This window comes from Tiliqua scincoides, chromosome 3 (genome assembly GCF_035046505.1).
Source record: "Tiliqua scincoides isolate rTilSci1 chromosome 3, rTilSci1.hap2, whole genome shotgun sequence".
NCBI lineage: Eukaryota > Metazoa > Chordata > Lepidosauria > Squamata > Scincidae > Tiliqua > Tiliqua scincoides.
In genome coordinates, this window is record NC_089823.1 from 65,548,888 (window position 1) to 65,566,120 (window position 17,233).

The following is a 17,233-nucleotide window of genomic DNA, read 5'->3' on the forward strand; positions in this document are numbered from 1 at the left end:
GGAAGGAGGATTGTATGAATTTATGTAGCTGCCTAGTTAAACAATTGGTCCATCTACCCAAGTGTTGTTTTCTGGAATTCACAGCAACTCTTCAAGTTCTCAGGCAGTTCTATTTGGGATCCTCTAACTGGAGATGCCATACAGAGGAAGTCCTATAGCTCAGTGGTAGAACACATGCTTTCTATATAATCCTGGCATCTTCTAATTCTTGGTGAAAAAATGTGTCCCTATTGGAATTCTGTTTTATGTAATGGCTTGGAAAGCCCACAGTGTGTAAAAACGGATGTACTATATTTACAGCCCAATCCTATCTGTACAGTATGCTGGCAGATCCCAAGGTCTGCCAGTGTGCCACATGGTCTGCCATTACAGCAGGCTCTCTGTCACTCTGCAGAGTGCTGCCTCTGATGCAAAGGCCAGAAAGCCATGCATCTGTGGTGCTGTGCACACAGCACAGTGCACAGTGGTGCTGTGCAGACTGGCCATTGGCATGGTTGTGGCTTGGATCAGGATGGGATGGGAGCAGGACAGAGCGGATCTTAGTGGCATCAGTGTCTACCAGATCCGGAATCCCTGTCCAGGTCTAGACACAACCCCTACAGTCTAACCGATCTACATTAGCAAAGAAACTGGGATAGATCCAAGTAGGACTATTCCAGCCATCCTGGTCCCTAACCATCCTGTAAATGTTGCGGCTGCTATGACAGTGGCTCTGTACTGTGCAGGCTAGCCCAGGATAGGACTGGGCCGTTATAGATGGATAGCTGAAGTTATAGATTGATAACTGGTACCAGTAACAGAAGTGTATTGAATCTCTTGTTCATTCACTATTCTGTCTTTGAACAGAATAGTTCAATAAATGGTTACATCAATGCTGCTATAATTTCGGTGCACAGTCTTTTCAAATCTTCTGTAACTTCTTTATACTGAGAGCATTGCTATAGAAGCCAGTGAGACAACATGCGTTCACTTTTGTAGTGTAAATTAAGTTAAATATATTTCATATTAAGATACTGGTGTATGTTTTCAGAACAGTTATAGAGGCATTGTTTGTTGTGCTTCATTATATCCTTCATGCCAGCCCTGTGTCAGTGAGCTTCTTGTCAGTTATGCTTCTGCCATCCAGACTTTGTTGTTATTGGTGGTGGTTGCTATTATTATTTTTTAAGAATATTTATATACTGCTTTTCAACCAAAAGTTATTCATAAAGCAGTTTATGTAGCAGCATAAATGTTGAATTTTTTTAAAAAAATTTGCAAAATATCTGAGTAATTAGATGGTACCTCAATAATTCAGATAAAATGTTTTAAATCTGAAGTTTACAAAATGAATGAAATAATATTTAAAGTTTTACCCCATTTAAAAAAATGAAATCTTGACCATTTTTAAAGTCAAAAGAATACATGCCATTAGAAGTGCTAGGATTATAACCTCAGCATTAGATTTATGTATCTTCTGTGAATGTTTACAGTACCCTTGTGATTTCCTTATATCCCATTAACAAATAAATGCTTTGGGTCAGTCTGCGATAAGCATTTCTAAATGTGTGGTCCTGTTAGCTCGAGTCTAGCAATCTGCTACGCTAATGTATGCCCTTTGGTTCCTAAAGTATAGGACTAGCCCAGTATTGAGCATGGTTGCTTGAGTTAATTATGGTCCAAAATTTACATCTCTGTGCTATGTTCTTGAAGAATAGTTTCAGTATGGGAGGGAAAGCCAGCATTTGGATGATTATATATAAACACATTGTCAAACTAAAATTCTTAGATTTACTCCTCCTCTCATTGGGGTTTTGCCTTAACTGAGTTTTGTGACTGTTTTCAATTGTATTGGTTGGTAATGTTATTGTTGTCATCGTCATCATCATTATCATACTCATGGGGTCTACTTTTTTAACCTCTCATTTGAAATATTTGCAACTAAAATGATAGGGTTTTCCTTTTGTTTTAAGACAATGTATTTTTTGTTGTTGTTACTGTTTCTAGCCAATTCAAAGTGCCATCACTGGTACTCTCAGTCCCCAGGGGATTATGGTACCTGCATCAGCATTGCAGCAGGGAAATGTAACTATGGCAACTGTTGCAGGTAGGATGCACTAAACAAAAACTCAGACATTGCACTTCATCATAGTTGTGTTTCATAACTGCTAAAAAGTGACCAAGAGCAGACAGCTAGAGATAATTTTAGGTTAATAATTTCCAGATTATTTCCAACTAAGTGTTACAGTTCCTTTTTGATCATGGCTGTGTGTGACAGCTGAACATATCCATATATAGGTGTGAACCCCTTAACGACCTTCCTGCCAGTGACAGGTTGTTTATACGATAGCCACTTCTGGTCAGGAGGTTGCACCCCCAAGCCTCCAAAGTTCTGCTCCCCTCGCCTCCAGAGGTTGTTCTGAGCCTCGCAGAGGCAGTGTGCAGATGCTCTGGAAGGCAAGAGCTTCCCCTTGCCTTTGGAGGCTTCGCATAGCTTCATGCCCTGCTTAACAGGGATGCCGGTTTGCATCCCTGTTGTGAAGCAGCGCACCACTGTAGTAGCGTTCTGGCAGAATAAAATATTTAATCTATTATAGAAAATTAAATGCATTAGACTTGATTCAGAGAGCTGAGATACTGATAGGAGGAGAGATCCATTAGTGGAAACCTGTATGTTTGGAACTAGTGCTCATTGAATCAGGGAATTGTTCTTTTATTCTGTTGGTAATAACTTTGAACTTCAGAATTTTTTACTGCTCTATGGATAATTGTGAGCTAGAACCAATAAAATGAATACAAATCGTATATAGGTTTAATGCATTTAAGGAATATTAAGATTATATATTTAAACTTGGTATCTACATGTAGTCAACATTCTCTACTGGTTTACAGGTCATGCCTCCTTATCTGCTGATTTGGGACCCACGGATTTGACCCACTGCAGATCCTGAACAGGAGGCTGGCCTGTACCTCCTGGATGCAACTGGAAGAGTCTTCCAGTTGCGCTGGGTGGTGGTCTGAAGCTCAGGGAAGCTGCATGTGGCCTCCCGAGCCTCGGAAAGCTTCTGAAGGCCCCTGGAAGGCCTTAAAAGCACACTTTTGGTTTTTCTGAAAACCAGAAGTGCACTTCTTAGACTTTCTAAAGTCCGTCAGAAGGCTTCTGATGCTCCAGCCCTCAGATCACAGCCCAGGAGCAGATGCTGGCCCCCACCACAGATTTTATTGTCCACAATTTTCTGCATCTGCAGGGATTCCAGGAATGGACCCCAGATATGCTGAGATTGGGCTGTATTATATCTGATTTTTGAAAAGATAAAACTCCAGTGAAGTTGAAAAATTGTTCAGAATACACTTACTGCTTTTGCATTTTAAAAATAAGTTTTATTTGTAGTAAATTGAATAATCTTATCACTGTCTTGTTCACTTTAATGTTGTTTGCATAAAAATGCCTGTTGTCAGGCTCTGCTTTCAATTACGTGGTCACTGTGGTAACATTGCTTTAATATTCTTTCAAGGTGGTACAGTTTATCAGCCAGTGACTGTGGTCACACCTCAAGGTCAAGTAGTGACACAAGCACTGTCACCTGGAACCATCAGGATCCAGAATTCACAGGTTTGTTCTATACATTCTAACATAATAGAAGAAGTCATGTTTTGATAGCAACATGTGAAGATGGTATGCATATAGTTGTTGTGGCTCACAACATTCATTTTAATGTAATGGATTCATTTGAAACCATAAACCTTAAGCAAAACAAGTCTAACTGGTGCATGTGTCTGATACTGTCTTCACCTGTCTCTCTCTTTCCCAGATTAAATGAAATACTGTATACACATAAATTAAATACAGAGTTGAGGTTTAGTGCTAGAAACATGTTTTCATTTTTTATGTCTAGCATACAACTGCTGTGGAATGTTTTGCATGCACATTTTAATGGTCAGTAAATGGACTGGTAAAAAGAGGTATGTGGGTCTTTGGCTTGCTGGGACCATGGTTTGTTGTTGAGATTATGAGTCTCAAACTGGAGTCCCTTCCCCCTCCCTTTTCTCCATCTTTCACACACAGTTGGAGGAAATGTCTGTGATTTGTTACAAACAGTAATTTCCCATTCAATTTGAACTCAGGAAAATGATTAGGTTATACCACAAGGAGTTAACAAGCCAGGATATTTCAGTTTCCTGAATTCTGATGAGACAAGAAATGTATTTGTTACAAACTGTGAAAGAAAGCTTCAGATCTTCGCCACTCACAGTTGTTTTCCTTTATCCCTCCCATCATACTGATGGGTATTGTGTGTGTGTGTGTGTGTGTGTGTGTGTGTGTGAGTGTGAGTAATATGTTTCCAGTATTCTCTAGCACTGGGATGATCAAGAAGCAACCTATGCAGGCTTATGCAATTAGTGTCAAACATGGTTCTCAGTAACTCACATTGACTTCTAAGACAAGGCAAATGGGCTGTAATGGGAGAAACAGTTGAGAATAGGATAGACCTCACTCCAGATCAGCGGTCTCCAAACTGGAGACCACTGCGTGACGGGAAAGGGGAGCCTTCTTCCTCACCGTTGATCTCTCCCAAACTGCGCCCTGGCCATCCGCCTTTGCCTGAAACCCAGATGCAGTGGCTGCTGGGGCAACAGAACCCAGAAGCAATAGGCTGGAGCACAGTTTGGGGGAGATCAGTGATGGGAAAGGAATGCTCTCCCATGGAACGGTAAGTGCCATTCACACAAGGGAAGGAAAAGGCAGGGCACCGGGTCCAACCTGTGGGCCGGGATCTAGAGAGAGTTCCAGACCATGGAATTGCTGGGGTGGCAGCCTTAGCCTCCACACCAACAAATAAGCTGGTACTTCTGAGTTGGTACTGTACCACAAGTTGGTACTTACATGCGTATAAGCACACTAACAGCCCAATCATATCAAAATGCCCCCTCCCCTAGCCATTGCAGTAACACCACCAGAGTGCGTGCTGCATCCTATTGGGGAGGGTGTCATGGAGATCTCTTCTATGTAAGGCTGTAAAGCAGTGGTTTAGGAGCCCACAGACCACTGGGGCAGAAATTGGAATCTTTGTGAACCACATGCAACTCACCCACCCTCCCAGAAAAAACAATTAAATTTGGTAGTCTGTAGGGGAGTGCTCAGTGAAACACTGGAAATTGTTAGCTGCAGCTGTGGGCAGTCTGTTCTCTACCTTCTGTTCTGTTCTCTGGTGGCTTGTGGGATTGTGCTTGCTTGGCAAGACACTGGAAGTGATCAAAGGCTATTCTTTTTGAGACCTCGTGGATCACTTCACAGGGTCTCTTGGATTGTAACCATGGAACCACTTATTGTAAGGGAACATTTTCTCTTGTCCCAGGATGACGTTCTGCTTCCCTGAACAGTCTACTTGGACTTGTACCAGTGATTTTGCTCTCATGAGTGTGCTTGGTTAGTGGATTGAGGCCAGGAATTCGAATAGGATATTGGTGGACCCATTCCTCCCCCCATGCCAACGTACTGGCATTGGGTCTCCCATGAAATCCTCTATCACAGTGTTCCTCTACCTGTGGTACTTGTACCACCATTGGTACTTGAGGTGGTGTCCAGTTGAACTTGTGAGACCTCCAGACCCTTGCCACCTGGCAGCAAGACCAGCAATGCAATACAACAAGCAGCAGTAGGAGGCATAGCTCAGTAAGCAAGGCTCCAGCAAGAGCTTTTTGTGTGCTCAGAAAAACCCTCCCATCCATCCTGAGCCTCTTACTGGTGTTTGTCATGTTGCAACTGGCCTCCCAATCCAAAAGTAACTGGTGATGACATCATAACCAATTACTTCTGGTGGTACTTCCAATTGGTAGATGATGCGAAGAAGTGCAGCATGGGACAGACGTTGAAAAACACTACTCTATCGCTTGGCTGTCATTGTTCACTGTGCTCAATGTTGCGTCACCTTTTGAAATAACTAAACCACGCCGTGCTGCCTAAACATATGTTCTGGTGGCACAGCAGCCACCACACAGGATTGGGCTGTACATCTGCTGTTTAAGTGCAGTTTCAGTTCCAGGGGTCTGTACTTAAGTTGAAATGTACTTGAGTACTTAAGGCGGGTTCTTGCAGGCTCAGTGTTACCACACCTTCGTGACAGCACCTCTGAAGTTCATACTGCACCTGTGTGAAAGCACCAGTGCAGCCTTCTGAATCTTGGATGTCTGTAACTTGGATGTCTGTAACTCAGACTGCCAGTGTAATTCCAAAGACTTGCCTATGGGAAAAATAAGATTGTGTTTGCTTTTTTAAAGAGAATAGACTGCAGGGCCTCTTGATCAAACTCAGCTTTAACACTTCCTCCTCCTTTCCTGCTTGGTAATGGTAAAGGTGGCTGCGTTTTGTTGTTCTGTTGTTGAAATTGCATCCATTCAGGGCTAACCTTTTTTCTCATACAGTCTTGATGCTTGTCTGAACCTCACAATAACTCAGTTCTCACTGTGCCCAATCAGCTTTGGCCACTAGTGCCTTTGGCCTCTCCTTCCCTTCTGCCTCAAGGAATCCTCACATAGGCCTACAAAATTGAGGGTCAGAAAAATTTTTCCCAAACTTTATGGTGGTTTGATATGAATTTAGGATGCCGATTCCAAAAATGGCACCTGTTTTGCCCTATCACATCTAGTTTTGGAGATATAGTGTAGCCTTATTAGTGAATGGTTCAAGCAGCTTCCTCATGAGGAAACCATGGTGTAGGCTTCCTCATGAGAAAGCTGCTTGAACCATTCACTAAAGAGGCTATGCCGTGTCTCCAAAACTAGATGTGATAGGGCAAAACGGATGCCATTTTTTGAATCAGCACCCCAAATATACCCAGGAATTGGTGTAATGTTTAAGGAAGCAAAATGTGTGTTGGCTTGTGTTATCAGTGTTATCTAATGTTAATAGAATGGTTACTTCTCTCCATTGCAACAGCAAGGGGTCACTATTTTCAAAGTTATCAAGTTGCTTGGGTTGTCTTCAAGCAGCTTCCGTTGTCCGATGCCTTCACAGCTGCATCTGTGTCAAAGGCCCAACCGAGGCTGTTTGTAAGATGTTCATAATTCAAATGTCTGTAAGTTGGGAATTCTTTGTAAAAGGTTAGCATTTCATTGCAGTGGAGAATAGTAAAATTCTGCATATACATTGCAGTCAGAACAAAAAGTCAGCTCCTAACGTACTAACTACCACCAACAGAGACTACATGGTGGAGGAAGGAAAGCAATTTCCCTACTTGTCCTTCTGAGGGCAGCTTTGGGATCTTAGGTTTATGTCAATCTAGAGGCAGGGATTGTGTTTCAAAGATCTGCATATTCAGATAACTATATGAAAGTTCTGGAGCAATACCTTTTCAGGTTGCAGCTTGAGAACATTTCTCTGGCCCACTATGGAAAACCTATTCCTGGCATGTAGAAAATCAGCAAGTTAAGAAGACTAGATTAAAACTCTTCTCCCTGACATGCTAGTTTTCCTTTTGGACAAGCACTCAAATGTGCAATTTTCTACATGTAGTCTGAAATGATTCATTCCCAGGAACTAGACAAACTTTGAGTTTCAACCCCTACTTGTAATATATTACAGTGTTTAATATGATGCTTGCAATAGTATAGATTTTTTAAATTAATTCTGTGAAATATTAAAAACTATGGAAATAAAACACTGTTTATGGTGCTTTAATAATTTAGTACTTATCAATTTTTTGCAGCTCCAGTTACAATTAAACCAAGATTTAAGCATCTTGCATCAAGATGATGGATCATCAAAAAATAAAAGAGGAGTTCTTCCAAAGCATGCTACAAATGTTATGAGATCTTGGCTTTTTCAGCACATAGGGGTAAGACTTGATTGCAGTGATTAGTAATTGATATTCTGATAATTTGTACTAGAAGACTTTAATTCATTACACACTCACAGAAGGAGCTATGTGAACAACAATCCTTGTTATATTAGAGTCCCACACAGCCTGTAATAGTTATAATCATGGCTGGCTTATTCTTGTGAGGAAGTACAGCCACGTGACCTGAAAAAATCACCCAAATATTGCTAGAAGTTTTGTGTCTTTGCTCATATGCTACAGACTTATGAATGCATATGAATACAAATATGCACATATATGAATCCATCGGCTATATGTTTTGGATAGACTTGTCCAACTCCTCCTCACAGGATGCAGGATGTTTGTATGTATACAGACAGACAGACTTGTCCAACTCCTCTTCACAGGCTCCAGGATGTATGTATCCTTATGTATGGAAACTCTGTTGGCATAAAGCAGCACCAACAAGGGCTGCAGGAGGCAGAGGCATCTACTTTCGCTCTACTGCACCTAGCAGCGGTGCTGCCTCTAGGATTGGGCTGTTGGTCCTCTGAAATGGATAGAACACTTGCAGAATAGCTAGATATTTCCCCTCCCTTCTAGTCTTTCTTTCTATTCTGTATCTGCATGTAAATGGTTTGGAAATGTGGCAGTCGTTACCTGTCAGGTTATAGGGATTACAAGTTTGGCTCTATTAGTTATAGTACATGGCCATTTAAATGAGATTAACAGTTGGGGGGAGAATGAATTGTTTATTTTTATCTGTTCAGATTAAATTAGCAGCAAGAATTTTAATTGCATAGAAATGGAAATCTAATAAATTACCTTAAATTCATCATTGGATTAATAAATCATGGTCTGTAACTAGTCTCATAAAGTTAACATATTAGGTCAAGCAAGGGAACTTGCAACCCATTATTATATTTGAGGTTATTGAAAGATTCTTTATAGAAAAAAATCAGTTTTACTGTTTTGAAATTATCTGATTTGTGATGAAGGCATGCTAACTTGTATATTTGTTAGTTTTTTATTGTTTATTGATACACTGCAAGTTATATTTTTTTAAACAGTCTCCAGAAAAGACCAAATGTGTCTATCTTTTTTCTTCTTGTTGTTCATAGCATCCATATCCAACAGAGGATGAGAAAAAGCAGATTGCAGCACAAACAAATCTAACGTTACTCCAAGTTAACAACTGGTAAGATAAAATGGATATGTTCAGTAAATTTGAACATGATACAATATTTCATCTACTCTATTGGTTCTCAAACTTCTCGGGAGTTTTACTCCTGAGGTAAGTCTTTGCAGAGGAGGGGGTGAAGATAGCGGCACAATCCCCACGATTGTGTCGCTAACGGGGATGTAAGGGGGATACTTATACTCACGGAGGGCTGCAGCAAGCTGCAGGAGATGCAGGGAGCCCCACATAGCTCTCTGCAGGGCTCCCCAAGGCTTAGAATGTTCAAACGGAGCAATTGCAAAGCGCTTCCAAGTTGCGTTCACAAACATGAAGTGCTTTGCAATAGCTCTGTGTGAACATTCTAAGCCTCGGGGAGCCCTGTGGAGGGCTGTGTGGGTCTCCCCGCACCTCCTGAAGCTTGCAGCAGACCTCTGTGAGTATAAGCACCCCCCTTACACCCCCATTAGTGACTCAATCCTGTGGATCGCTTTGCTGCCCTTGCCCCCACCCTCACCCCTTGAAGGGACCAGGGGACCTTTACGAGCTGGTGGGTTGCAACCCACCAATTTGAATACCACTGATCTATTCTAAAGGCCATGTATACATACACTCAGGAAATTATGATCTACAAGGTAAGTAAATAGTGGATGTGATTGTGTTCAGGAGCTATGGCGCTCGCTTGCCATGGCAAGTCTGGGCATCATACTGTACTAGGTCTGCCCATTATCTATGGGTGGAGAGTGAAAATGGAAGGAAGTGAATGTCTAAGTAGCAGTGCTAAGTGAAATTGTATCCATGACAGGAATATGAATTCCCTCCTTCTGTTGATATAATCCTGTGACTGCCGACATAATATGAAGTGAAACAAAAGCCACAAATACTAAACCTAAAAACCCAGATAGTCCCCTCAAAGCATTGGAAATACACAAAAGGTTAGTTATACATTGCTCATGCGTTATCTTGACATATTCTTTGGCATCAAAGCATCATGTTTTTCCTTGATCTTTCTGGACAATTCGCTTATGGTGATAGAATCCAGGCAACAAATCCTAAATGTGTAGATTTCACTCTGATCCTTTTAATATCTCTGGGCCTGTATGTCAACCAGAAGAACTCACCTGGAACCGACTTAGGGCCCAGTCCTATCCAGCTCTCCAGCACTGGTGTAGCCATACTAACATCATGTTCTGAATTTGGTTACTTGCCCAGTCTGGGGTCAGATGTCCTTCTCTGATTCATACGACAGATGTCCTTCTCTGATCCAGACTTATCCCCATGGGAGGAGGTGGAGGGGGGCAGGAGTGATACAAGGTCATCAACAGGATATACTATTGAACATGAACTGTATTCTCATAATACTGTGGTGACCAGGGTATGTCTGGCTTGTGCCTTTATTCAGGATTGTGAAGGGCAAGTATCTTCTTTTTCCCTCCTGGTCACCCCTCCTATCCCAGAACCAAGGCTGAATACTTCACCATGGTCTAAAGACGCTGAAGTTGACAGTGTGGAGGATGTGACCTTAGACAGCATTGGTGAGCTAAATGACATCCTTGCACACTCAAGAAAATCCTTGACATACAAGACTTGGGGTGCAATCCAAAGTCCAGTTTCAACCAGCACAAGTCCCTTGCATTGGCCTAGGAGTGTTGCAAATGTGCCATAAAACACATTTGCGACTACTGTGGAGAAGGCTGGACGAGCACAAGGATGCACACCAGTCCATGGGGGCCAGATCCAGCCTCTGCGGCACTGAAAACACTGTAAGTTTCCTTGGCACCTTAGGCTGGATCCTAACCCCCCTCTCAGCCAGCCCAGTGTTACACCTGGCTGCTCAGATTTGCGTCAGCAATTTCACTGGCGCAGATCCAGGTAGCCCCATTGCCTAGTGCTTGACACGGGGTAAGGGGATGAATATCCCCTTACTCTGAGTTGCACCACAGCTGCCTCCTCACCTATGCTGGATACAGCCTGCCTGTCCCAGCGCAAGTTAGAATTGGGCTGTTATTAGTGAAGTGGAAGAGCTCCAGAGTCCATTCAATTTGTAACAACTTGTACCAAAGTGATGCCTTCATCCAAGACATTTTACATTACAGCATCCATCTCTGTCAACTTGACAAACTCTGTTCTAAGAGTTCATTTTCTCACCGGTTCTGTGTTCCATCTGATAGACAACGGTTTCTCTCACCTGTTGGTCAAAAGGTGGTTTCTCTTACTTACTTGTCAAAAGCTGCCTTGGGTGCCCTCTGGGGAGAAAGGCGGATTACAAATCAAATAAATAAATAAGGTTCTTTAAGGGTCTATTAAATCTGTATCCACTTATAAAACCACCCTATCACAGAGTTTGTCCTGATTTATGGGTACATCTTTTAATGGTTATGATGGACTTGTGGTGTTTCTGAGGTCCAGTGAACTGTGTGCCGTACACTCTGACCCTGTATTACATTTCATCCAGATGCAGAGGTGTTGTCTGCATTGTCTTTTTCTTTGCCTATAGTCGTCTCTGTGTTCCACATTAATCAAGACTTGATGTTGCCTATGTTTTTATAAACCTGGCTTGAGAAGGAGAAAGGGTTCTATTCATATTGGACACTAAATGAGCCCTTTCTTCCTGCATTCAGAGAATTGCATTATTCTGGTGCAGATAACAAGCTGTTCATCAGTTACCAGGGTCCAGTAAGCGGAAAATGTTCTATCCAATACCTGACTTTCTGTCTCCCTGAGTTACAAGTTGGCTGTGAAGAGTCCCTGGTCTCCTTGGGAGCCACTCTCCATTATAGTAGTTTCATTGTCTGCCACAGGCCTTGGAGTGAAGCCATGCCTGGGTTGCTGCAGAACAGCAATGCGATCTCCTGGGTTGTTGCAGAGCAGCAATGTGTTCTATGCCCTTGACCTTTATCGAGCACTACACCTTGGACACGGGGTTGAGAGCTGCCTCTTTTGAGAATGGTGTCTGGCAGAACACATCCTAATGACCATCCTGCATCAATTGCTGGTTAAAGGGATAAATCTAACTCAGGGGTGCTCGCTCGAGAGCTACTTTGCAACCCAGCAAGGCCTGGAGATCTACCAGAGTTTTTTTACAATGTTCGTGCCATCATAACATATAACATTTATGTGTACAATGTATGTTGGTGTACCTTGCACAACCGCATGAGCCAATATTGCACAACACAACAACGTCAGCTTCCAAAGTCAACCTGCACTCCTTCTACAACCCACAAACCCTTCCTGCCTCAGGTGCTCTTATATCCCTGAGGGCCCTATTGCCTTCAAGTGGCTGCAGCTGTGCAGCACACTCTGCTGGATGCCCAGGCCTTACCCTTAAAGGGGCCACTGCTGACACCACATCTACCTCCTCACCAGATCTTCCTCCTTTCCAATACAAGGGGGGGGAGGCAGATCTCCATACCTACCAGTGCAAAAACAGGGGAAAAGTGTGGGGGAGGGAAGATCTCTATATAGACATCACAGTAAGACCAGTGCAAAACCCCTTGCACACAGAACCAACAGATGGAAGTTGGGGGGGGGGGCAGATCTCCATACATACCAGTGCAAAAACAGGGGAAAGGTAAGTCAGCCCCAGTAGAGTCAACGGGGCTTCATCCCAGGGATGCATGGACAGGAGAGCGGCTGCTTTGCCTGTCTACTCAGGAGTCAGCCCCAGCAGAGTCAAGGGAGCTTCATCCCAGGGATGCATGGACAGGAGAGCGGCTGCTCTGCCTGTCTACTCAGGAGTCAGCCCCAGTAGTGCAGCCCAAGAGCAGCCCCCAACGCGGCTCTGGCTCTAATAAGGCGCCCTCCCCCCTTCTCAGACCAGCCTCACCTCTGCTCTCTGCCTCCACAAAAGGGGGCCAGGCAGAGGGCAGTCCTGCCACAGAACGCCCCTGCATTACAAGAGCAGCCCCTGACGCAGGGGCTGTGTCTGAGGCTCTAACAAGGCGCCCCCAGGGAGGGCTGCGCAGAGGCCATGGCCGCTCACCTCACTCCTCGCCTCAGCAGCGCTGCCTCTCCCCTGCCAGTTTGGAGAGACAGGGCTCCGGGATCGACTCATTTTGCCTCAAGATCGACTGGCAGATCGCGATTGACGTACTGAGCACCCCTGATCTAACTAGTCATCACTACATGTGTCTGCACAGAAACCACAACTAAGGAGCACAGGTTTCTTATCTGTAGCTATAGTTTTTTGAGTGGTATTCTGTGCAGATTCACAGCCTGCCCAACTGTCCCTCTGCAGGTCTGGTACTCACTTGGAGGGGCTAGTGCCAGGACTTGGACTTCTCTTTAAGTAGAGAAGTTGAAACAAGGGCTGGTCCTTGAAAGCACTGAGAGACAGAACGCCTCTCCTGTGCTTGAGACACACAACTGTGCATGGGGACGACCCATTTGACCTCAGGGTGTCTGTATAATCTAGTCAAAGGACTATAGTCAACAAGTGAGCAACCTGTCCTTTTTTGGAGATGTGATGGTTAAATTCTGCACATTCAGCATTTAATTTAAGAAAAGCAATAACTTTTCTTAATAGGAAAAGACAGGGTGGGGTTTGTGTGTATAATATGCCAGAAACATACAAAGATTTATTACGAACAATGGAGGACAAAATTGAAGCTAAATGTAACGAGGATTGCGGTTTAGGCACATTTCAGGATTTCGATGGAATTTACATGTAGATGAATTTAGGATTGCCGCCTTAATGATTTTTTTTTGGTTGATCAATTGAAAAGAGGTGAGCATGGAAAATAATAGGTTAGCTATTTTAAAAATAGTTTTTTTGCTTCTGAAGTTTTCCCCACATTTAACAATTTTGGTCTTTATGTAGAATGAAAGGTTGTTAAGCGAGGTGAAATTTTTCCTTTTCAGTTCTTTAGTGTCTAAGTGTCTATTATAGATGTGTTTATAGTATTTCATTTTGGTCATGTTTAGGTTTATCAATGCCAGAAGACGAATTCTCCAGCCAATGTTGGATTCTAGCTGTACTGAAACTCCCAAAACAAAGAAGAAAACAGCTCAGAACCGACCAGTTCAAAGGTTCTGGCCAGACTCCATTGCTTCAGGAGTAACTCAACATCAGCCAAATGAACTTACGATGTCAGATGGTGAGAAGATGCCTTAAGAAAGCTACTTTATTTGCTCTTAGGCTCACTTAATTTGTTACATTTTCACATTTTCATATCAGTGTTCGCGCAAGGAGCTCAGGATGGTGTACATGGTTCCTTTTGTCCTCACTACACCATCCTGGGTCTCTTAAAATACCTCTCAAGGTATTTCCTCAGTCAGCAAACAATTCTGTTATATTTTGTGGACATAAGGTATGCAGATGCTTCTTACAATCTCTACTGAAATAAATGGATTAGCATAGCAGCATTTCCATGTGGACTTCATCCACAGGTAAGGGAATATTCATATGTGCCAAATCAGATTATTTCCTCTTTTCGTACTAGGCTTTCCAGCGTACATACCATCACATGTTTGTAGTGGATTAGTGGGACTGAATATGCCCATAGCCAATATACATTGGCAGCCTGAAATTGTGGTTTGGTTCATTCCACTTTAATCAGCAGGATTTGTTACCAGTGTTCATAAAATGTGTGGAGCTATTTAAGATAGCAACCATGGGATTGCTTTTTACGGTCCAATTTTTCATGTAAGGCTGCACTCTTATACACACTTATCTGGGAGTAAAACAGCTCTGCAGTGCCTACTTCTGCACAGACAGATGTGGACTTGAGCAGCAAATGTGTAATACTTTATCTTGTAATTTAAGTTTATATTGTTAAAATATCAAGAACAGGCTAAAACAGAATGAACACGACCTCTGAGTTTTAGAGGTAGCCAATCTCTGAATGCCAGTTGCAAGGAAGTGGCAACTGGATAAAGATATCTCATTGTGTATTCCCAGAGGCGCTGGGCCATAGTGAGATATAGGAAGCTGTAGGTAGGCCCTTGGCCTGATCCAGCAAGGCTATTCTTATGTTCTGGTCTAGTTTATAGATAATATAAACTGGATAGGAACATAAAATTTTTTCAGGTTTTTTTTTCTTTAGAAGAACAGTAGATTTTTAAAAATTTGAATTTTTGTTCTAATTTGCTTCCTTTTTAGGAGCCGTCGTAACAATTACAGCTCCAGTCAACATGAATGTAGACAGTCTCCAGTCTCTTTCATCTGACGGTACTACTTTGGCTGTTCAGCAAGTCATGATGGCAGGCCAAAGTGAGGATGAATCTGTGGACAGCACTGAGGACGATGGAGCAGATCTCTCAAACACAAACATCAGCGGGCTGGTCTTGGATAACAGTGATTCTCTGCAGTAGGAAGCAAGAGAATTTTGCCTAAATATTTAGGAAAAACAATGGACTGACTGACTGACTTTTTATAGTTTGCACAGCAAACATTTTACACAAGTTTTATTTCTAATATGTTTTATATGTAGATATAGAAGAGTGCACTTTTTGTATTTCATAGTAAGCTTAAAGAGTGTCTTTGCAGGTGCAGCAACTTCTTTCAAATGTGTTGTTTTTTGGTTTTAATTTTGAAAATGGAAATCTAGTAATTTAAGAAAAAAACACATAATCACCCCATTATTTTCTTAGGGTAATGTTCTCAGTCACAAAATTGATTCTGGATTGATATGGCAAGGAAAGTGGGGTTTGGTAGGGCAAGACAGTGGTGAGTTAATTTTATATCAGCATGTATTTTACCACATCCTGTGCCCCACGCACGCACATACACCCTTTTGCTCAGTGTTTGCTATTCTGTAACATCATGAAAATCTGCTGCAATTTTGTGACTTGAAATTTTCCTCATAGGAGAACTGAAGGCACTTCAATCTCCGGCAGAGTTATGCAGTTTTGATTAATCCTGTCGTTTTTAAGATTACTCTTGGTGGTTTAACAATGTAAATGTAAAGCATGTCAAACTAGTGTATGGGCTTTGTTTATGAAGTTAGCCATGTAGATTTGGAAGATGCTTCTGCACCTTAAAAAAACAAAAAGAAACAAAAAAAAAGAACACCAGCCAGTTCGAAGTGGGCAACAAAACACACAAAAGGAAGTGATGTGTGATTCTGTTACGAATGTATGGCATTTAAAATAAACTTCTCTCCTAGAGTTGTTAGATGGCAACCACATGATCCCTCCTATACCTTTTAAATTTGCCACGGACGCAAGGGAAGGAGCAGCCACAGCTTCTTTCATCTGTTATCGTGTCTCTGCCCTCATTCTTTCATCAGCTGGTGTATTCCCATCCTTTTTTGTGTAGTATATTTGGAATCCTACTTGCTTTAGCAGGTTTGGTGAGGTGGGCAAAAGGACCAGAGGGACATTGGTCAAGAGAAGCCATGGCTGTGTTTTTCTCCCAATTCAGCAGTGAATTTAAAGGTACAGGGGGAACCTGTGGATTGTGCCTGGCAGCCCTACTCGTAGCCGGTGAGTCTGTTTATCATTTGCTATAAAACTTATTTTTACCTTATCAGGATTATTGGATTAAAAATATTTTTATAAATTCTCTAAGAATTGGGATGACGATTGTATTCAGCATGAGAAAAATTGTTTAGTACTCCTGTTTGGAAGGTTATGAAAATGGTCCAAATTGAATAAACATGCCTATGCTATATTCCACGGATCTCTGCTGTCTTGTAGTGATACCACCTGTTTGACAGTGGTATAAGAAAGATCCATTCCTTAGTGGGATGTTGGACATCGTTTTAGCATTCATTAGAATTGCATATAAATTAATGGCCAAATTATATTTTGGTCTATATTGAAACTTGTGTCTCAAGAGGTTTGATGAGCCAGTATTCAGGTGAGTAAAAAACTACAATGTTTGCTGTAACTAAGAATAGTACACACAACTCCTATCAATTCACTGTATGCTGTCACTTACCTATGAGATGGGGGTTTTCTGCATACACACAGATGCAATATCTCAAATCTAATTATCTCCATATTATTAGATCATTTTATAGAATGGGATAAACCAAATTATGAAACAGTTCTCACATCATCCCCCAAGTGCAACAATCTATCAACACTGCAAAGTATTCAAAGTTGCAAAGAATTCAGCAGTAGTGATGTTAAACCAGGCCTAGCAATTATTGCAGTTGGGGTTGATCACTTCATGATGTTGCTGGCACTATTGGAAGTTGGTATTCTGCTCTTACTCCCTTTTAAACAATGTACCTTATTGACTTGATAGAGCAGCATACAAGACCTAGCTGTTCGAGGCACTGGAAGGCAATTATCTACTCACACAAACATTTGA

At 42.2% G+C, this 17,233-nt stretch overlaps 1 protein-coding gene across 5 annotated transcripts in view; it reads left to right on the plus strand.

Annotated features, from left to right (window-relative positions):
* The window catches only part of PKNOX1 (PBX/knotted 1 homeobox 1), a 42,437-nt gene extending 25,852 nt beyond the window's left edge, over window positions 1–16,585 (plus strand). For all 5 annotated transcript variants that reach the window (XM_066619615.1, XM_066619617.1, XM_066619620.1 and 2 more), the window contains 6 exons: window positions 1,987–2,086; window positions 3,495–3,592; window positions 7,686–7,814; window positions 8,918–8,994; window positions 13,897–14,069; window positions 15,074–16,585. In XM_066619615.1, the coding sequence (XP_066475712.1) occupies window positions 1,987–2,086; window positions 3,495–3,592; window positions 7,686–7,814; window positions 8,918–8,994; window positions 13,897–14,069; window positions 15,074–15,285 (789 nt within the window). In that variant the 3' untranslated portion in view covers window positions 15,286–16,585. The remainder of the gene's footprint in view (window positions 1–1,986; window positions 2,087–3,494; window positions 3,593–7,685; window positions 7,815–8,917; window positions 8,995–13,896; window positions 14,070–15,073) is intronic.
* Window positions 16,586–17,233: the final 648 nt, after the last annotated feature.